This window comes from Apis laboriosa, unplaced genomic scaffold, assembly GCF_014066325.1.
Source record: "Apis laboriosa isolate Shangri-la unplaced genomic scaffold, ASM1406632v1 scaffold69_cov144, whole genome shotgun sequence".
In the NCBI taxonomy this organism is placed as follows: domain Eukaryota; kingdom Metazoa; phylum Arthropoda; class Insecta; order Hymenoptera; family Apidae; genus Apis; species Apis laboriosa.
Genome location: NW_025224165.1, coordinates 3,323,829 through 3,347,449, shown reverse-complemented (window position 1 = coordinate 3,347,449; position 23,621 = coordinate 3,323,829). Strand labels below are relative to the sequence as shown.

The window sequence follows — 23,621 nt, the reverse complement described above, 5'->3', positions numbered from 1 at the left end:
AGAAAATAAGGATCCAATAAAAGACAGCTTCAAAAAGAAAAAGTTGAGAATTAATAGGATTTTATGTAACAGGGCCCAAACAATTTTACTGAAAATCTTTACTCGAATCGAGAAAGGATCCAATAAGAGAAGGCTTCAAGGCTTCCAAAAGAAAAAGTTTAGAATTAATAGGATTCTATGTAATAGGGCCCAAATAATTTTATTAAAATCTTTATTCGAATCAGGAAAGGATCCAATAAGAGAAGGCTTCAAAAAAAAAAAAAAGTTGAAAATTAATAGAATTCTACGTAACAGGGCCCAAATAATTTTACTTTCTTATTTAAAATCTTTACTTGAATCGGGAAAGGATCCAATAAGAGAAGGCTTCAAAAAGAAAAAATTGAGAATTAATAGGATTCTACGTAACAGGGCCCAAACAATTTTATTTTCTCACTTAAAATCTTTATTCGAATCGAGAAAGGATCCAATAAAAGAAGGCTTCAAGGATTCAAAAAGAAAAAGTTTAGAATTAATAGGATTCTACGTAATAGGACCCAAACAATTTTACTGAAAATCTTTACTCCAATCGAAAAAAGATCCAATAAAATATCCAAGAAATATCCAAAAAAATCCAAAAAAATAAGAAAATAAGAATACAAAATTTCCACAGCTTTTATTTTATACCCACCTATCCGTTCAACGCACTCACATTGTTTCTTAACAAAAGTTTCTCCACCGCCCATTCAACCCATCCATACTCGCTAAAATAAATTGGCGGAACCGAACAATGCCCTAATATTTCTTCTTTCCATCCAGAAACGCGCGCACGCACACCCTCGGACAGGTTTAATTCAAGTTAATTGATGTATCATAGTTGCTGCCATCTGGCGGATGATTTATGATTCCTGTACCTCTGTTTTTTCCTCTTCCCCTCCCCCATAGACGTTGATGAAAACAGCCAGACCCCCCCCCCCCCCTCCTGCGTATAAGTCGTAAATGGCCTCACTTTTCCCCGGGTAACAAAACGCCCCCGACGTTTGAAATATGGCCACCACCTTATTAAAGTGGCTGAATCTGACTCTACCTCGTCCCCTCTCCCTCCATCGTATCATCATCGATGTGACCAAGCGTTCGTTATCGCTTTCGCATGCGGGAACATTGCCGGCCATTGTTGCCGGCAGTGTTGCGCGAGGCCTCTCTCCGTAATAAATGGCAGAAACGTGAGAATTGTCTGGTAAAAAGGGTGGAAAGTTGCTCTCGATGTAAACGAAAGGCGAGTCTTTAAGAGGCAAAAAAAAAAAAAAAAAAAAAAAAGGAAAGGAGAAAAGAAAAAGGAAAAAGTTTCGACGGGTTTCTTGGAAAAGTTTGATAACTACGCTCGACTTTACGCGAATAATTCGAAATGGATGGGGGGGAAGAACGCGATGGCGTTTCGTTCTCGTCCTCCTTCGTTCTCCCAGTAGTCGAGGAACGTGATGGATCGGACTAATGGTGTCGGCTCGATACCTAGCGTAACTAACGAGCGAAAGTTGATCGCTTTATTATTTTTTTTAATCTCGAATTCGTCGAGTGGAGGATCTTTTCGAGCTTTGTTTATCGGGATGTTGACGTGTTTATGGTAATCGATGCATTAGTTGGGCGTTAAACTCATAGAATCGTTCAATTCTCGACAAGATAATCGATTCTTGAGTTATTATGATTAAGTTATTGGGGTTATATATTATTACAAGTTGATTATTAATCGATTAAAGATTTCGCTATATGTTTTTCAATTATTGTTTTGGAAGATATAGAAACATTGTGTACTTTATTTCAAAGATACACGAAAAATTGTGTTGCTTCTTTTTTTTTTTTTTTTTTTAATATCGAGTTATAATATCTTTATACTAGTTGAAGTGAATAAGCTGTCATGTACTCAATAAAAAAAAAAAAAAAAAGAAAAAAAATAGGAAAAATTTTTTTATTGCAATGACACTTTATATTAGACACTGTATATTCCTTATTAAGATAATTAACTGTATTTGTATATATGGTATATTTTTGCGAGATATAATAGAAAATTTATGAAAATACAGATATGAATACCACGCGTGTACGTACGTGAGATATTTAAAATTTTTTTTATCATCCTCTCTTCCGCTACTACGAAACAAGAGATTTCTATTTTACGACTTTTGGGACGATGGTTTTACGAGCCTTTCAGAAATCATAAACACTTTTACAAAAGTTTTATCACCGCGTTTTTAAAGAAGCTTTTCATTCTTCCAACAATTATTTCCCAGCTTTTATTTTAAATAGACTATTAAAATTCAAAACGAACGATGCCATTAATTTTTAGTTTTCAGTTAACGTACAATAAAATTTTCTTCTCCTTTGTTCCCACTTTATTACGACAATTAAGTAATAAATTGTGAAAAAAGCGTTAAATATGTGTAATATCGAGTCAATCTTATGCATACGTATTTCTTAATCATAATACAGAAAATTAATTTAACATTGCGACGATCGAACCAGTCTTTCGAGTATAATTTTCACAAGATAATTAAGATAAGTTATTTAACATTATTTAAGATAAGTTAGTTAAGATACGTTAGAAAAATATAATAATTAAAAGATTCCAAAAAACTTAAAAAAATAAAATAAACAAAAAGTCATCTAGTAGTTAACAGTCGCGTGGCGCTAGTGTCGCACTATCTTAATTAACCACGGTCACCTACTAACCCAAAATATCATATCGATAATCCTAGTTGGCAAGATTTCCGTCTGCAAACAGGTTGAAGATAAGGATCGACAAGAAACGGTAAGTAACTTAGTCAGCACATCGAGCAGTGGAAGCAGTCTAATCGACTCCCTCTGTGAGAGGGCCGTGTGTATAAAGTGGCTCGTGTCGAGCATTGAATGAAGGGATGGCGAAAATGGGTGGAAAAATAAGAAAATGGATCGAAGAATCGGCGAGTGCAGGCGGTGGAATATTGAAGATCGTAAGCGTGATATAAGATGGAAATATTACGGTCGTGGGAGGGGGCGGCGTGGTGCTTTGTGAAAACTGAAAAAGTTGAAACACGTTCGAAAGTTTGAAATTTCGTTTGGAAACCAACACGATTTCTTAAGTTAAACTTTCTTCCTTGTGGAGAACATTGGAAATTTTCGACCGACAATGCGAATTTCACCGCACTTTCCACAACAGCTTTCTTTTTCTTCACCTGTTTCCTACCCTTTCCTCCCTCCTCCCTTTGAAAGATGACTCCGTGAAGAAATCCGGGGGAAAAGAAGTTTGAAATTATGTAACTCGTTGAATTAGCAGGGATCAACTCGCGAGAAATAAACTTGCTCTTATTCCTCTTCAGAAAGAATTTTGAAAATTTCTGTTTTCCTCCTCTTTTTCGGAGGAAATATTGGATCGGCAAGAAATTAACTTCGATTTTCGATTATCATCTTTAAAATATATTTTAAATCTTTTTTTTTAAACAAAATAAAATCCATCGTGATTAAAATTTTCGAAGATTCGAATAATGATATTTGAAGAAATTTGAAAAATTCTTTCAAATAGTTTCACTCGTATTCAAATTAGCTCAAAATTGAAAAAAAATATATATAGTTAATTGGTCAAAAAAATGTCTATTCATATATTTGGATTCATATTTTACAAAAGAAACTATTTTTCCGTTAATAATATGTCTCTTAAGTCATATACTTTGTTATTATCTCAAAATTCCTTAAATAATCTTTATTTGTTAGACGATGACAATATTTTTGGCTGTTATTAATTTAAAAAAAGTTTATTCAATATTTTATATTCTATCACATAATAGAAAATTTTATCGATATCATTTTTTGGTCCCCATTTTTAATTAAAATCTCCAGCTGACAATTCAACTGGATATTCCAGATTCTAAAATGACAATTCTGGCCACGATATGTCGATCGATATTTTAAAACTGGAATAAGCTGTAATAATAACATACAACTTGTCATTAATATCACGCACTTGCTGCGACAATGGCATAATTAAAAAATTATAATAATAGAAGAAACGATCTTGATTAATTCAAATTGTTATGACTGCGGATGCATTTATGCAAAAAAAGGAAAAAAATATTGAAAATATATAGTACGCATTATTTACATGATTTTTTTGAAGAATAATTTCATGTTTATAAAAATTTATTTATTTAATATTTTCTTTCATAAATATCCCCAATCTAATTGCATTACATACAGTTTCAAATTGAAAGTTTGTTATATCAAACTGTTAAATTGAGAGCTTACAAGATTTTACTAGCAAAAAATATAAACAAAAATAATTTTTTTCCTTTTTTTTTTTTTTTCTTTTGTAGAAATAATTCAATGCGATAAATGCAATTGAGCTATGTTATTTTTCCAAATAAATGATAAAATGAATCAAAAAACATAAAACAGAAGTGTATTATTACATAGTCGATCGAAAGAAGTCATCAACTAACTTGTAATCGAATTTTATCTATGTCGTCTAATGAGATGAATCGACTGTGAATTATATAACGATTTTCTATTACCTGTACATTGAAGAGAAAATCGAGAAGTTGGACAATGTGTATTATATAATTGGATTTATTCAAAATGATTCTGGTATATTTCATAAAAAAATATATGTGGAAAAGGAAATAATTTGATATCAATTTTTGATACATGTGTTGTTATTTCATTCCACAACGATGATTCAATTGTTAATCTATCTAAAATAGAATGCATGAAAACAAGAAATCAATTGGACAAAATCAAATGGAATTTTTTTTGAAACAAAAGTTACTCGATGAACTTTTAACTTTTGCTTTTCTGTTTTTAATTCATGTTTTAACACATCAATCCTGTTGTTGAAAAAGTTTGTATTTAACAGATATTCTATATTAATAAAACAATTTTATCAATAAGTCTGAACAATTTTAATTTCAAGCTTTCAATATATTTACCTCATAATGAGAAATCTAATAGTTTTTAATTTTTTTAATAAAAGTAAACGTTCCTGTACAATTTTTAAGAAAATAAGTTTCCTATTCATATATAATAAAATGTTGGAATAAAATGTTTAATAATTGTCTTCTTGAGAAAAAAAAGACAGTAATCAAGAAATTACTTTTGTTCTAGATAGAACATAATTAGATACTATAAATATTCAAAAAGAAATTTGAAGAATATAAAAACCATAAAATATCTAAAATTCAGTTAATGAACAAGTATCCATTTAATTTCCACCCCTTTATAAAAATTTCATTATAAACAATCACGGTTTGTGATTAAACAAAAATGTGGCAACAATTTCCCACTCGATTCCTGTTTTAAAACTAAAATATAAAACATTCAAAAGATTTTTGAAAAACGTTTGAAACGAATTTATCACGGAATCGATATGTACAAGGTGTATACTGTATAAAAGGTTCGATTTCCAGCAAGAATGTATCGGCGATAATACGATTTTCTCGTCCACATGACGTTTCTCTGGCCGCTTTAAAATCGGACTTACCCTCGAAGAATATCGAGGAAGGCGATGGTGGCCTCGGCTTGTGTCCATTTTCCTTTTCACGCCAGCTTTCGAGCTATCGAGCAGACGTTGTTATAAGTTATAAAGAAAACCGATTGCTACACTAGAATCTCAAGAAAAAAAAGGAATCTTTATTGTGGCGATGATTTTCAAACAATATCTCGATTCTTAGCGATTAAAAGAATCAAAAGAAATCGAAGAATTATTTGTTTCCATATTGTTATTTGTTGCATGGATATTATATTTTTTTCGTATGCTATATCGATCTATAACTATGATTTTCTGGCTAACAAAAGGAATCAAGAATCGTAAACGATATACTTATATTGTTTCTTTATGATTGAATGTATCAAAAGAAATTAGTATTGATACATTTGCAGTTCATTTCTATCACTATTTTCAAGATATCATTTTTCGATTTTTATAAAGAACGTCCTCAAAATTCAACTGGTGATTCCTGAGGCGATTTCAAGCAACTTTTTCCTTCGTGAAAAGTTTCGTTTTTCCTTTCTTAACGAGTTATTAACGAAAAATATTTTGTCGAGTCGCGAAGGTAGTGTTGGGTATGCACCGCCTACGAATCGTCAAGCTCGAACAAACAAATATGAAATAACATATGTCGAAACTAATTATTTTATTCATTGCTCGAATAAAGAAATATAATTCCACGTAACTTTTACTCGATAATTCTTCAGCACACTTATTCAGCACACTTATTCGTCTACCGATTTCTGGCACATTCATTCACAATTTTACCATTGTAATATCTTTATAACTATATCATAAATATATATATATATATATATATATATATATAAATTCATTATTCGAATAATTATCAATTGTTTGAAAACGAACGAAAGGGAGGGTATATCGGGCCCATCGCTATCTCTACGTCCCTCCATTTTCTCCATCCGACACAATTCCAATTCCAAGGAAACTTATCCTGCCGAGAATACCGAGAACCTCTGCTCGTAAATAGCCAGTGATCCGAATCCGTGCGCGATCTCACGGTCTGGCAAGCCGATCTTTAATTCTTTCCTTCGTACGATGCATTCGATTCTTCGAGTATAAATAGCGTGAAATCCGTACGGCGTGGTCTTCGCTATTTTCCCCTCCCCCGTACGCTCTAAATTTTTCTAGATCCCTCACGACGTCGATACGATATTATTCTCGTGTTTGTTTTTCGCGCGCTGTAAACCGAGTACGAAGCAATGGTCGAGGAGGAAGCGTTCGAATAGATGGCTAGCATAAGATATTTGTATCGATCGTTGCAATTCTGGTTTTTTGACATTTTAATTCGATTTACGAAGATTCTTTTTCTTTTTTTTTTTTTTTTNTTTTTTTTTTTTTTTGATTAGAAAAATTAATTTAATCGATTATCGTTAAATTAACATTGCATACGTTCGAAATTATTTTTACTGTATCTATAAAATTTTATGAAATTTTTCGGATTGCATGTATTATCAATATCGTTGAAATTTGTTGACATATTGTTGTAACAGTTGGAATAAAAAGATTTTTCACCATCAGTGAATATTCCAATTATTGATTCATTTATTTCAATCAATAAGCTATTTGCTTTCCTTTTTTCTGATCCCCTGATTAAATTTTTCCGTGTGTATCTCTTCTTATGATTTTCCTCAGAAGAATTACAATTCCCTTGTCCAATCAACGATATTGATAATGCATGCAATCCGAAAAATTTCATAAAATTTTATAAATAAGATAAAAATAATTTCGAACGTAACGTTAATTTCGTTAAACAAATTCCTCAACAATATAACAATAATCGATTAAATTAATTTTTCTAATCTAATCAAAAAAAAAAAAAAAAGAATCTTCGAATAAATCGAATTAAAAATATTATTTCCAAAAATATGTGAATCGAGGTGAAATCGATACAAGTATATTTATTTCTCCTCGAACGTCCTTAAACTTGTGAATTTCTCATCGATACAGGCCGATTACCCCTCCCCTCTTTCCCTCGCTTGTTGTTCACGCTTGTTTTCCGCGCGATCGAACCAAGTCGAAAGATGTGTTCTTCGGTCTCTTCGGTTCGGTTCGGTGGCCGACACGGGGAGGGGGTTTCGATTTACCGAATCTCATCCCCACCCACGAACGTGGCAAATGGACTCTGGACGCGAGTTTATCCACCGGTTCAACCCGGATAACGACAGGAGACCGAGATACGAGGACGGACGCGGGTCTAATTACGACACGATTTTAAAAGATCTTTACTTTGCACTCTCGTTCCACTTGCCTCGACGGATGATGACTTCCTTCCGCTAACGCGATTTAATTATTACGATGAGATTGAGTTTAATTTGCGAATTTTCGTTTTTAATTCGAATCGTTAATTTATGGATGTTTTGTTATTAAATAATTGTGGTTAATCTGCGAATATTGGGAATTGAATTATTAAATATTATGAAAATTAATATTTGAAAGATATTAAAAATATTAATTTTTAAATATGCGTATGGAAAATTTTTAAGTATGCGTATACTTATAAAATTTCGAAGTTCGAGGAGTTTGTTTGATTTTATTGGAAATACTTTTGAATTGTGAGAGTATTATATAATTATTGAAAGATTGGAAATTTTTTCGTTGAATTTTTGTGAAAAATTTAGAAGAATTTTATTTTTTAATTTTTAATAACTATTACGAAAATTAATATTTCAAATAGAGACAGAAATATTAATTTTGAATGGAAAATCTCTAGTATACATATACTTGTAAAATTTCGAGTTTGAGCAATTGAATGTATTGACTCTACTGAAAGTATTTTTTTCATTTCAAATTCAAGTTTCAACAAATTCTACTCGAAAATACTTTTTTCTTTTTCTTCAAATATGAAAAATCTGATCTATCGATATTCGAATTAATTTAATTTTATTCTTGTCAGCTATTTTCATTTGATAAAATACTTGATACATTTTCAAAAGAAATTCAGGTTATTTTGTCACGTGGATTATTCGTGAAAATTTTTCATCTGTCAAATTTTCTTATAGTATTTTAATCGTTTTCGAAATTTCATTTCGCGAAAATTACATTTTCGGAATATTCGTTCGTGGATAGAGATTGTGTTAAGCTATTAAAATATTGTTTACAACAATATTGTATTTGGCATTATACGTTAATTTTAAAAGTGAAAAGCGTCAATGCGTAGACCGAAAACAGTTTTGAAGTTGGAAAATTAATTGGAACAATAATTCGCTCAAAGTCAAATTTTACATTTCAGAATTCTATTTTATAAAAATTTGTCACATCAACGATACATTTCGTTGAATCAGAAAAGGCATTTCATTTTAATGAAAAAAAAAAAAAAAAAAAAAAAAAAAAATATATGACATTTAAATAATTGGAAACTGCAAATGTGTCACAGATACTGTTTAAAAAAATGTTTTAAAAAATTCGTGAATAATTTGTAGAAGATATTTTTCAAGCAAATATAAAAAGTGCAATTTTATAAATTTTGTAGACCGGATGTTAATGTGGAAAGAGTTTACAATTTATTTCTATTTATTCAGTTGAATCTTATATTTGTATTTCTGTCTCGTTATATTTATTTGTAATAAAAATATTGCACACAATATTTTATTATTTCATCCTGTTTTTCAATAATTCGTCAAACAGAATGGAAAAAAATGAAAAAATCAAAATTGTTTAGATTATTTTCTAGATTAATGAAAAAAGCTTTTCTTTCAGATTCAACGAGTAAAAGATTAATATTATGAATAAAGAGTAATACATTTTTATCACATTATTAATTACAATAATATTCCAAAATGAATAATGTTTCAAAAAATAAATTGCTTTAAAATTTTTCTTAATCTCTATTCAAATCTATTTTCAAATTTCTCCATCCATCCAAAATTATTTCCACGTAATAAAAATTATCCTATTGTTATAATCTACCAAAAAAAAAAAAAAAAATTCATCCTACAATAGATATTATAACACAAAAATAAAAACATTTCTCCAACTTCTCCATCCTACCTAAAATTAACACTTTCGCTTCTCTCCAAATCCTTCCAATCACCAAATATTTCCCTCCCTTCTTTCCATCTCAACAAGGAGATTCTTATTTCCATCACCATTTCTTAAACTCAATTATCGCATTCCTACGGCGCCAGGATAATTCGTCCCGCTTAACAACTCGCAAGAATTTCGTAATGCGCGTGGGTGGAACCGCAATACGGTGTGACAGTAATGAAACTGTATGCTCGGCCACATTACTCACATAGGCCACGTCTGGGAAGGGTTGAGAATGGGGAAGACAAGAGGTGGCGAAGTAGTCTTGGCAAAGGAGAAGGGAAAGTGGTTTTTCGCCATTGAGAAAAGGTGAAGATGAAATCGATCATGGAGGGCTTATTTTTGGCTTTTGAAATGGAATAAGCGAATTCCAATTTTGCGCGAAATGAATTGAAATAATCGAAAGAAGGAAATTGAAGATCCATCTAGAATGTTCGATAAATAAGCTTGATAAGATGAAGAACGTTGTTTGCATATTAAATTTCTTTTGTTCGACTCGATTATAGCTGCAAATTTTAATTAATCTCGATATGAAAGATTCGTTTCACAGGACTTGAAAATTATTGACCTATCGAAATCTATTTGTAAGTAAAGATGAAAATCGAGGATTCAATTCAGCAGGTGAATAGAAAGAGGTTAATAAAAATTGAAATAATAAGAATTCTATTCATTTAATCAAAGAGTAATTAATATATCTTATTATTAGAATGAATGAGTTGTAAGTTTCGATCGTTCGTGAAATCTATATTTCTCTATTCTCTTTTATTTCTGTATTTACTAATTATAAAAAATTCCGATTAATTTTTTCAAAATTCTTCTTACGTTATATGTAAAAAGTAATTCTTCTCAAATTTTTTAATACAATTTTAAAAAAAGTTATTCTATTTTAAGAGATGATCGATTACTTTTTGCTTATTTTTTAATAAGAATCATAAGATTCTTATTATTTCAATTCCACCAATTTAACCTCTTTCTATTCACCTGCTGAATTGAATCCTCGATTTTCATCTTTTTCCGTTGAAAAGGAAACGTCGTCCATGGATCAAGCACGCCTCAGGCGTTGTTTCGGTGATCACTGGATCAAATTCACGAGTATCGGCGCAAGTTTGTGTTACGTGCTTCCTGTTACGCGTCAGGAATGTCGATGGATCGGTGCCCGAAGAGAGATTTGTTCGCTGTTACGTAATTCTGATAGCGGTAAGTTACAATGAACGATAAAAATAAGGAATAAAAGAAATTCTGAATTAACCTTACTTTATTTGACAACTTTAAATTAATTTAAAGAAGAATAAAAATATCGTTTCTCTGGATAATTATTAAATAAGAATGTTTCTTTAAAAAACCACGTTCCATAAAATCGTTTTCGCGCGATCTTAAAATCATCTCCAAAAAGAAACTATTTTCACAGTGTTTATTATTGAACGATGTTTCGTACGCGGTAAATTAATTTAACATAACCTTGATGAACGAGCGACTCGACAAGTGACAACAGTTTTATATTATATATTTAACCACGCACATCCAATAACAAAAGAACAAATTACACAACAATTTCCACACGAGCTCGAAGAGATCGTAGATTATTTTGTTTTCAAATCAAAAATAGCTTTTGCGCATTACGCGACGCGACGCGATATTTTAATTATTCCGTATTCCGAGGTTAAGAATTTCTCGGGCGTGAATTCTTTTGTCCTTAATGAATTCGTCCACCGGTGTTCGTATTGCGCGAGCATTCATTGCTCTCATTAATTATTTTCGTCTCGCGTATCTCCGACCTGCCATCGCCACGGGTCGTCTTAATTAATGAGTCTTCGACGCATCGAGGGTTTAAGGTTAGGTTGCGTATATACCTACGATTCGCTTTCAGACTTGATATCGCCTCTCCCGTGCTCGTCGTCCTTTCCTCTCGTTCTTTCCTCGTTTCCTTTGTTTTCAAACGCCGCCACCGGCCTGATCGTGTTTCTTGCTTGATGGAACCTTTTCCGGGCAAAATTTCCGGGAGAAGAGAAGGTGAAGACGGGGGGAGGGAGGGAAGTGTCATATCGTTGGACGTACGGTGGCAGCACCGTCGTTCGAGAAGCGATATATTTCGAATCGAAAAGCGACGGAATTGAATTTATTTGTTATAATTATACAAGTTTGGCGAATGATAAGAAACGTATTAAATAAATAAATTAATATTTTTGATTCGTTAAAAATGCGACTTTATTATATAATTATTGTAATTATTTGTGGAGATTTATTTTGTTTCGTGCGAAAATGTGTGACTGCTTCAAAATTGGATGATACTATGTACAGTAAATTGATATTTCACTTTGTTTAATGAGTTCTTTCCTTGTTGTGTAAAATGAAATTTAAATTGAAAGTCGTTAAGGAAAATTAAAATGTGACTTAAGAATAGGTTACTCTTGACGGAATTCAAAATTTCGAAACGTTTCGCTATACGAAACTCGAACGAAGAATAATTTGGAAAAATTGTTTTTGAAATTTAATTAGATTTTTAATTTTATTATTTACATTCGAAATTTTTGAATATCGAAACAAAAATTATTATATAAAAACATTCTGATTGGTGGATTGGAAATAATTTAATTTCATTCGAGACAACGCGTGCATCATAGGGATTTTTTTTTTCCACTAAATGTAAAAGAGTTCCTACACACATTCGATTTCTCTTTTGCACACGTTCGGTATTGTCGTACTTCAACTTTTCAATTATTTTTTTTGTTATCCTTATCGAAAATCAATGTCCACCGCTCCCTTCGATTTCCCTTCGATAAAATTCATATCTAAATTCATATCTTCGATAAGTTCATATCTAAAATAATAATAATAATAAGCCTCAGAATCTTTCTCTCTGCCCCCCTCTTTCTAGAAAGATATCGAAGCTCCAAGAAAATTCTGCATCGCACGGAATTAACATCAAATCGCTTATATCTTAATATACCCGGAGGATCCGATTCTTTTATCCTCGGTTAAAGATATCCGTTCTTCGAAGAAAGAAAATTCTTAAACAAAGCGTTTCCCCTCGATTTCTCTCCTTTTCCACCACTTTTGTTCGACGAAAACTTCTCGTTCACTCCCGCGTTCTTTCTCTACGTTTTGCCAAACCTCGAGGTCAAAGACCTCGTGGGCAAGATCCAATCCCACATCTATTTACGTGTATCCAAGCTCGCTTCGTTTAGATACGCGCGCACGTTCCCTCGAACTTTTCGATTCTCTTTCGACGAATTTTCTTTCGAAAGGAATCGAGGAAACCGCTTTCCTTTCCTTTCCTTTCCTTTCCTTTCCTTTCCTTTCCTTCCTTTCCGTTCGTTCGTCGTTCCACTTCCCTCGTTCTCTCCCCTCTCCCCCCTCATTTTTTTTCCACCTCTTCTCGAACGAGCATCGTCACCTTTCTCGCTTAACCGCGGTTCACTCCGCCCACTCCGCGCCCACCATCCCGTACAGCTGTTCCTTCCTAGATTTTCCCGAAGGGAAGTCGAACCGTGCCTGAAGGCTGAAATCGTCAGATCTCGATTCGAAAGTTCTGAATCTGAAATGGTGGAAATTCTGTTCCAACAATGAGACCGATTATCTCGAGCCTGTGAGCCGGGATATTCGATCGGTTGAAATTCTTGGGCACAGTGAACGGGGCAGGAGTTTCGATCACGATTTGCTCGAAACTCGAAATTCGAATGTGAATGATTCATCTGATAAGAATTTGATATGAAGTTTCCATGTTCGATGGAAAAATGAATTCATCAACAGGATTATAGTTTGTTTGCGACAGTATGATCGAATTATTAAAAAAAGTATTATATTTGATTCTTACTACGATAATTTTTGATCATTTAGCTATTGAAAAATAATATTTCAAATAATATATAATTAAATAAATAAATTTCGTATAATAATATTGAACGTATGAATTAATAAAAAAATCGTCGTAAAAATTATAGTTTTCGATAATTCGATTATCGACTTATTCGAATCTATTCCAATATTCGAAATAATTACAAATATTCAAAATTGCAATATTTTTCATCAAAGAAAATGTACGTATATTAAAAAAAAAATAATAAAAAGAAAAGAAATTATTGATTTCACGAAAATATTCTTTTTTTTTCCTTTCTGCAAACATATTCCATTATAAAAAATCTCTAATATTGATTTTATAAAAAGATTTCAACTTGCCAACAGGATCTCGCATTGCCACTCTTTTTTCTACACGAGAATTATCGGGATAATTATGAAAATTAATTTTGGAATAAATTTCCATAAATTTCCATTCTCCAATCTAAATTCTATATGTAATTAAAATATTTTTTTTTTCCATTTCTGGAATTATTCGTAGAGGTCTCGAATGTTCAAATTCGAATTTCTTTCTTTAAGATAAAGAATTCGAATCTTGTCGATATATTCGAATCTACTTGTGATACGTTTGGCTGTTTCCACTGGAATTACAAAGGAGTGAAACGATCGATTTTTCACTCGCAATCGCACCGAATTTCATCTTTCTTTCGATGTGGAAACAATCGGTGAATTCGGGAATAATTAGAGTTCCTGACGTTTCCTTGTTGGTAGATGGTTTGGTTGGTATGTATGAACAAAGCAGAGATCGAACTGTTGAAATTTTCTGTTTGACCTGGGAATTTTCTGCATCGAGAAAACAGGAATTATTATCTTTTTTATATTAAAAAAAAAAAAAAAAAAAAAAAAAATGGAATATATACATATTTTTGAGTAAATAGAGAAATTTTATTTTCTCGAAAGTAGAAGAAAAATTGTTGGAATTTTTTGTTCGATCTGGAAACGGTAATTTTTTTAGCTTTTTTGTATCGAGAAAAACAGGAAGGGGGGAAAAAACGGAAAAAACAAAATGAAGTGAAATATACATTTTTGTGGAAATAAAGAAATTTTATTTTCTCGAAAGTAAAAGAAAATTTCAATTGAACATTTGCATTTGTGTTTATTCCGATTTGATAAGGTGTAGAGTTACAAATTTCCTGTTGATGAGATACATATCGCTCGTTATAATTATTTAAATGTTTTGTTACAAAATATATCAAGATATCAAATTGGAAAGTTTGCATAGTTTGAGAACACACGATCGATAAATAACATAGTAGTAATAATTTAAAAGAAATTATAATTATAAATATTTTTATAAATGGAAATATAGAAAAATTTTTTTATTGAAAAATTTACCAAATTTGTGACCAAATTTTTGAATTTTTTCTCGTACGATAAACAATTTCCAAAATACAATTTTTAATCAATTTATCTTTACATATATTAAATTTTATATATTAAATACGTTAGATCGCGTGCCATTCTTCATTTTATTCAGAAACGGAGTGATTTAATTTGCATATAAAGAGATATTATATGCGTTCAATCAATTTCCAGGCTAATATAATATTTTGAAACGCGATTGAAAATACATTGCATTCGAATAAATCGAAAATATTTTATCTTTTTATAATTGTTGTTAATTTCCATAACGTTTATATTTTATATTTTTCATAAAACTCTTATAATTTATTTTTAAATACGTTGTTTAAATAACGAATATAATCGATATTTTAGAAGATATTTCATTTTTATTAGATCAATTAGACTTATCAACTCGATAGATGATTTTCTAATTATTATTATCTTAATCAAATTTTATTATTATTTTAATTTATAATTTTAATTTATTATTATTATCCTAATAAAATTTCTGGTCAATAAAAATCTCGATTGATTAATAATTTTCAACGAATTAATAGAAAATACTATTCCATATTTATAACGAACAATTTTCAAATACACAATTCACGTTCGATTATATTCTCCTCCCCATTTTTCAAACATATTTCAATATTTAACAACAATTTTAAATCTTATTTTAAATAAAAAAAATCGCGAATACGTAAGGTTGCGCAACTGAGATATTTTCTTTTCGTTCGCTCCGCGTTCGAAGCTGAATCGTGCGAAATTCAACGACGATGAGCGCAAGAAAACTTTCGAATTTTCGTAAAAATGAGATCGAATGAATTTACATAACCCCAATTAAATGAAAATCGGGTGAATGCAAAGCGGACGAATGAAAGTATTCGTTTAGGCGTTTAAAAAAGTTTCCATCCACTCCAGATGACTCGGAGGATTCTATGAAAAAAAAAAAAGAAATTACGTTTCGGGCAAAAATATTCGAAAGTTCATGCAAACGCATTGAGGCGTCGATTATTCGAACTATATATATTTTAAACCAATTACATCCAACAGAGATAAATTAATTTTTTAATATATCATTTCTTTTGAGCGAATATAGAGTGGCTTAATTAAAGATATTTGGGGTAATTTCAAAGTCTCGAGGAACTTTTTCCTTTGCAAAAGGAAGTACATAATTTTATTATTAATTTAAAAAAAAAATCTTCAATCAAGATTCCCTTTGCAAAAATTAAAAAGTTATTAAGTTGTGTTCCTACATTTTTTTTTAAAACACCCTGTACATCTACTAAAAAAAAAAACTCGTAACATAAAAAATATTAATACTCTTCAATTTTTGCAGAGGAAAAAGTTGCTTGAAATTCTATCTAAACAAAAAAATCTTTAATCAAGATATATTCCCCACTCATATTTGAAAATAGTAAGAAGAATCGTTAAATAAATTTGTCTTAACAATTTGATTAATTGGTTAATTTAATTAAATTCCGTTGTATTGTGTAATACGTGTAAAAGATTTCAACGACAGATAAGAGAGAACGTATCGATGAACATTGAACCAGCGTGGTCGTGTCGGTGTATTAAGGAAAGCCTTAACGGATTCTCGTTCCGTATTTAGAAGAATGCGTAATCGAGTTCCGGTCACGCAGTGCGTACCGTTCGATGCACTCGAAGACATCCTGAACGTGGTTAGACATTTAACATATTTTCACACATTTGTTATTCGAATTCCTGTTGTGAAATCGAATTTCTTTTTTTTTTTTTTTTTTGGTAAAAATTTTATTAGATTTTTATGCAAAAAAGAAATTGTAAAGAGGTGTAATTAATGGATCGATCGATTGATTAAAATATAGTTTTTATTTTACTTACTTTTTAATATTAATGATGTAATAGAATGTATGTTTTGTATATTTGTATATTTTAAAATATAATATATGTGTAACGATACTTTTAAGAAACGAAGAATTTTTTAATTTTTATTTCTTATTTTGAATATATATATTATTTTTTCAATATTTTTTCAATCATTTTAATTATTGGTTTAATTGTCAATTAAATTGACATCTCGATTAATTTCGGATGTCTCTATTCATCTATTTTTTATTATTCGATCGATCGAAGTATGAAAAATAAAAAAAAAAAAAAAANTGGTATTTTCATTATTGATTTAATTGATTGACTAATTGATACGTCGTTTCGGTTAATAATGTGAATTAAATCAATAAATGAAAATAATAATGTATAAGATTTTGTTGTTTGGAATACATGGAAGAATATTGTATATTGTATATATTTGTATACTGTTGTACATGTACATATCATATTAATCTGAAATAACGTGGAACATCAATTTCGTTAAATTAATTTAGTCTATCGACAAAACTCCCCTATAACTGTGTAGTATCGATAACAATAATACGCAGCCAATATTGATTATAAGTCACATTATATCGCGTCTTTCATAATTTTCACTTGCTAATTAAGCTTTAGTTCCATTTTGTATTTCGAATTTGATGAACAGTTCAATGTAATCATTGCAATTATGAATTTTCAAATATTTTTTTTTTTAAAAAGGTAAATTTCAAAATGAAAAAAGTTTTATTACAAAAATATAGAATTACATTAAATTACTATAATATTACAAAAATTATATTATTAATATTCTTCGAAACTAGAGTTTTCAACCAATTATATTATATTATTATATTATATATTATCTATGATCTAACAATTTATAAAAATTGGAAAAATTTTATATTCGCAAAATAAATATTTAACTTTTATCTTCTTTGAGAAAATGTCATTAAACTATTGAAAAAAAAAAAAAATCACTTGTAAAATTGGAATCGATTTCTTGTGGTTACGTTTCGATATCTCGATATCTAAAATTGCGAGTTTCTGCGGAAATTAATTTCTCGCAACTGTCAATACGCGTAACCGTATCAAAAGAAAAAAAAAAAAAAAAAACAAACTCGGATATTAGTTCTCTTAGCAATCTCAAGCCGCCTATTCCTCGACTTCAAGCAGAAATGCGTCCTTCTTTTTCTTCAAATATACAGAGTGTCCCAAAAATATGAAAACATTCGTTAATTTGAGAATTCTTGAGATAATTTCAAGCAAAACAATTTCCTTTGTAAAAATTTCTTTTCCTTGCGTAAAGACTAATCGATGATAAAAAATTACGAATCGATTTGTATCTACTATATAATAATAAACTATAATGTTCAATATTCAACTTTCTTCGATATATGTAGCTTGGACTTGTTCTTGCTCTATGTTCTTGCTCTATAGTGTTTTTTTGTTATAATATATAATAACTCGTTAACAAAGTTGTATTGAATTACCTCGCCAATCTCCAGTTAACGAATGTTCCTATATCTTTGAGACATCTTGTATAGTATCTTGTGGCGCATGCACACGTGATTTCACGCGATCTATTTAAAAGAATGAGAGAGAAAGAGAGAGAGAAGAACTACGAGTGATCGTGCAATGACTCGGAGGATAAGGTAGGTATCTCTCACGGATCGTTGATTCACTGTTGCGCAATAGTTTCGTTACTCGAGTAAAAACGATAAACTTTTATGGAACGCTGCGCACTCGTGATTATTTCACGGCAGTTCACGAAGAATTAATTTAAGAATTGAATAAAGGAGCATATGCACAATGTAGAATTAAATGAGCTCGTAAAAAATACATTCGATAAAAAGTATATTTGATCGAATTTGAATAATATATTTCCCTATTAGGTTATGTTTCTGTTTCTTTGAAAAAATTATACGATAGAATGTCGATTTGTCGAATATTGACAAGAACAAGATAGAAGAGAAAAATTTCAAATTATATTATTATTTAATTTTGTGTAAATTTATACGTAGATTTAGATAGATTTTTATTAAAATCAGGATTTTATAATAAATTAAATGAATTTTTCTCTAAAATAGTTAAATATTTTTATAAGTAACTATATATTATTTTTTAGCATGGAATGTTGGAGTATTGAATTAAAATTTTTTAAAAAAAAATTTTAAAAAAAACGAAAAATCAAATCATTGCGATTGCAATTTATGGATATTTATTTTTTCAAATTAAATAAAAATAAATTATCTAAAAAATTAATTACGTGTGTTTTACAGATGGATACAACGTAATTCTGTGAGATTACAAACCGAAACGAGAGCCCATTACGGCCATGTATCTTCGAAAGGGTATGTGATTTTTATAAAAATATAATTAAACTACCAATAATACAAATGAAATAAAATGGAGGAAAAATGCACGAAAGATCTCATTTTCTGTTCAACGTAATATTTTATCTAATTTTATCGACTTCAACTTGGCCAATTTTCCGATTTTCAATCTTAATCTATTTTAGTCCTCTTAAGATTTAGCGTACAAGCTTAACCAGACTTTTGAACGAATTACACGTGTATACAAGAAGATAGACATTCGTATTAATAGGGCCATAGAAAAGTTTGCGGCAGTTACTAATTTTCATAACTATGAGAGTGAATATTATGCAACAGTTTAGCCGCATAGTTCTTGCAAGATCAAGAGCTTAGAAAGTGAATTGTCGAGCAACAAGTTATCAGTTATGTGCAAGTATATTTAGAAGATATTTAGAAGACAAATTTTAAAGAAGATAGTGGCACTTGCTCCATCTTCGTCTCACTTTATGTAACGCAAACTTAAATTTTTTCGTAACTCGATAATTTATCGACGTTTTGTAATTTTTGTGTTTGTTTCGACCTTTTAATTATTAATAATTATTAATAATTAAATTTACCCTCTTTGAATATATATTAATATCCTTTATATATATATATATATTATATTGTCGAAAAAAAATGAACAAATAATTATTAAGGAATTTTTCGAAACAAAGAATAAATTTTTTATTTTTTTTGCAAAACTATTGCTTTACAAACACGCTTGAGAAAATTTGTAAAACGTAAATAAAGTCATGTATTTCTGTGACCTCGCTTCAAAAGCTATACGAACTCCACAGAGCATTTGTGAGAGGAATTAGACCGTTAAATAAATCAGAATGAAAGACATACAAAATTCATAGAAGCTTTTGAAATCAAAATAAAGTGAAATCGGTTATAATTCGTTGGGGGATTAATTCGAAAAATTAATTAATCGTCTTTCAAATTTTATGACAACAAAATTGTTTTTTATTGAACCTTTAGATATGCACTATACAAATCCATATAACTTTCTCAAATATATTTCTCCATATTTTTTCAACACAAAAGTTACAATTATTTCTACAATAGTCGAACGATTTTTCCTCCAAATAGAACGAAGTAAATTTAATAAACTGAAACCTGACCATTGATTGGTCGATCGATTTATTGTGTAAAATAAAAAAAACTATTAAATTTACTTCTAAATTAATTACTTTCCAATAATTATAAATATATTTTAACGTAACGATGAATAATTGAAAAAAAAAAAAAAAAAAAAAGAAACGTAATTATTTATTCCATGAAATTTTTAGATTTCTCACGGTTCACATATTCTAACAAAAATATATAAATATAGTTAGTGAAAATTTCTGAGAGATAAAATAAACTTTTCGAAGTACAAAAAATTGTTAGTTCAAAATTTATTCTCAAAATTGAATTATAATTTATTTCTCGAATTATTGCGGAAAAATAAAGAGAAAATGATACGTATCTCTATAAATATAAAAATATTATTTTTATTCGTCAAAATTCTTATTTACCAATCGGAACAACACAGTTTAATCACAGCAGTATATACACCGACGAATAATTTTCACGTTGTATTATCACGTTTTAAACGATCCCATCCCTCTCCCTCCTCCCCCCTCTCCCTCCTCCTTTGTTATAATCGATATTAAGATCGCATTCGATATTATCGAGGCGAGCATCGTTATTTCTTTTTTTTTTTTTTTTTTTTTTTTTTTTTTTTTTTTTTTTAATTAAAAACTCGATCCGAGTTTCAATCTCGAATTCATAAGCAACTTATTCGGCGTATCAGCCGAAGAAACTTATCATCGGCTCTCTTGATTTCCGTTCAATCGATAATAATACTCGCTACGAGCACCGCCCATACATCCAAATACGTTCAATTCTCCCCTTTGACATTTAATCTGTCTTCACCTGTACGCGAAATCTCGCCAAACATTCCCCCCTCCCCCCCCCCTCCTCCCCTCCCCTCTCTCCCTCCTTCCATCCCTCCTCGTGTAATAAACTTTCATAATTAAATTTCCGGCGCATTCGCATTGATATTCACGGACGACAACAGTGTATGTATCCACGGATCTCGACGAATTTGCAGATGTCCAACGCGATATCGAAAATAATTATCATCGTTTATCATCGTTGCGCATTAAAAACAGGGAAAGTGTTCGAGAAATGTGTTAATTTTCGTGTAACGCGAGGAGCCGCGTTTATTATTATCGGATTTCGAATTGTTGTCTGGGTATTCCTTGACAGATAATTATCGTCCATTCGAAGGGAAAATAAAATTTTATCACGTATTTTATTTTATTTCGAATAGAATAATTTTTGATAGGAAAACACGGTGAAATTTATTATTTCTTATTTGTATAAATTATTATAGAAAGTTAATTTGTTTTAATTTTCTTCGATTGAAAAGAAAATGATGTAATAAAATCATCGATGATTATTATTGTTGATGAAAGTATTACGTCGAAACAATTTGAATAAATTACAGTCAAATGAGATCGGAGGTTTAAGGAAAGTTCCACAAAGTTTTTTGATATTTTTCTCTTCTTTTTTCTTCTTATTCGCCAATTATGAAAAACTTGCCATCATCTTTTGTCAACAATCGAACAGCTTTTACTTTTGAACCCTTTCATTATCCTTGCATTACATCCAAATTTAATTTTATTCACTTTTCGTTAAATCGTTGTTCACAATTCGTTCCAATTCTCGAACAATCAGTTCTAATATAAATCGAAGAGTACAAAATTTTATTTAAATTTCTTGCCTCATCAACCTTCAAGAAAATTAACAACAAACAATCGAATATAATTCGATAATAAATTGCAATATTTTCCTTCTTCCACACCTGAATCTCAACCCTTCCAATCGAACCAATATCTAGAACCATCTCTTAAAATCAATCCAACAAATCTAAAAAAATCGAAGGGGGGTCAACCCTCTGTCGATATAATCGTTCGTAATTTTCAATTCTTCGTCAAATTCTCGCCAAATCAACGAGAAAATGTCTCGATGTCTCCTTTTAAATAAAGACAAAGGGAGCCACGAAGGAAACGTTCTTCACGCCCCCCTCCCATTCAGGAATGCATAGAATTTTTCAACGCCCCCAAGACGGTTAAATTTGCATACATCTTTCATTCCTCCGCCTGGTACCGCGTGTAAAATTGTCTTGAGGTTGGTACCAATGAACGCCCCCCTCCACTTTCGTTCGACGATATCGGGCGGTGTACACGTTTCGAGCGATAATCACTCGACGCCACGAGCGACCATTCCACAGGGAAATTTGGAACATTTCCACGGGCGGGGAGGGGGGAGGGGCCCGATGATTAAATACGATTCCGTTTCTAAGGAGGGCGAGGTCCATAAAATTTCTGTATTCCGCATAACGCCCTGAGAATTTCATTACGGAAAGGAGGAAAGGAGAGATGTGTTAGAACGTGTGTTAAACGTAGAGAAAGAGAATTTGTATCTAAAAAAAAATTGTGTATAATTTGAAAGGATACGTTTTATGTAAAACATGGTTACGAATTGTAACAATAATCATCGATGTATCTATTCCTCTCGTTATATTATACGAATTGATTGAAACGAGAGATAAGAAGAAAAATTTGTTTGAGAGAAATATTTGAATATTTTTTTAAATACATTGTTTAAGGAAAATATAGTTCTTTCTAATATTCTTACGATCCTAAGTTTCAACAATTTTATCAATTAATGAATAACTGTTCGAAATATCTAATTATCTAATATAATTTAATTTTTCATTTTTCATTTTTCGTGTATCAAGTATGCATGGAATAATTTTCTTCTGTTGATTCTCTTTTTTTGAGGGGATGAGATCGAACGATTGGAAATACGCGTTTCGCAATTAAAAATTTTCCTCCATCTCGCAACACATTACAGAATTATATGTTTTTTTTGAAATGAATTTTGAGCACTGATCTCGCTCATGAATATCCATTAAAAAAAAAAAAAAAAAAAAAAATCGATCGTTAAAATGTCATTAAACGTGTTTAAACATTTTTCAAAGTGTTTGAATAATTTCCTGTATACGAATATTTAATATCGATGAAAGGCCAATTATCGTGAAAATCAAATAACAAACAAGAAGAAAAACACGTAACAAATAATTTATTTCGCGAAATGAGAAATCGTTTAATAACAGATATATTTATTAAAATATGCTTAATGAAATATTTTTATTATTATCTGAAGAATAGTTTTTTTTACAAGGTGATTTTTACAAGGTGATTACAATTTTTACAAGGTTTTTTTTACAAGGTGATTTTTAAAACAACTTTTTAAAGTGTCAAAGTAATAATTTATTTCGATTACCTGAAAACGTGAAATTTTCGATGCCGATGTGAGCGTCATCCAGTTCATCTTTTTCAACGTTGAACGATATTTTTCATCATTAATTAACGATTACAACGATTACAATATTAAATTATCTAAATAAAGATTGAAGAAAGATTATTCAATTTGATCGATGATTATTTATTATCAATATTCCGTACGCTGATATTCCAACATGAATAATTATGAATATTTCGTTGTAAAATTGATATTTGAATCATCGATACAGTGATGATCAGTTATTTGTTTACAGTTCAACGTATTCATCTCCAATATAGAATTTAAATTGAATTAAATAAAAAAAAAAATCGATCGATAATCGT

At 30.3% G+C, this 23,621-nt stretch overlaps 1 protein-coding gene across 1 annotated transcript in view; it reads left to right on the top strand.

Annotated features, from left to right (window-relative positions):
* Window positions 1-23,621, top strand: part of LOC122719037 (cadherin-87A) — a 285,642-nt gene that overhangs the window by 75,715 nt on the left and 186,306 nt on the right. The window contains exon 2 of the mRNA XM_043944556.1: window positions 18,862-18,933. Within this exon, the coding sequence (XP_043800491.1) occupies window positions 18,862-18,933 (72 nt within the window). The remainder of the gene's footprint in view (window positions 1-18,861; window positions 18,934-23,621) is intronic.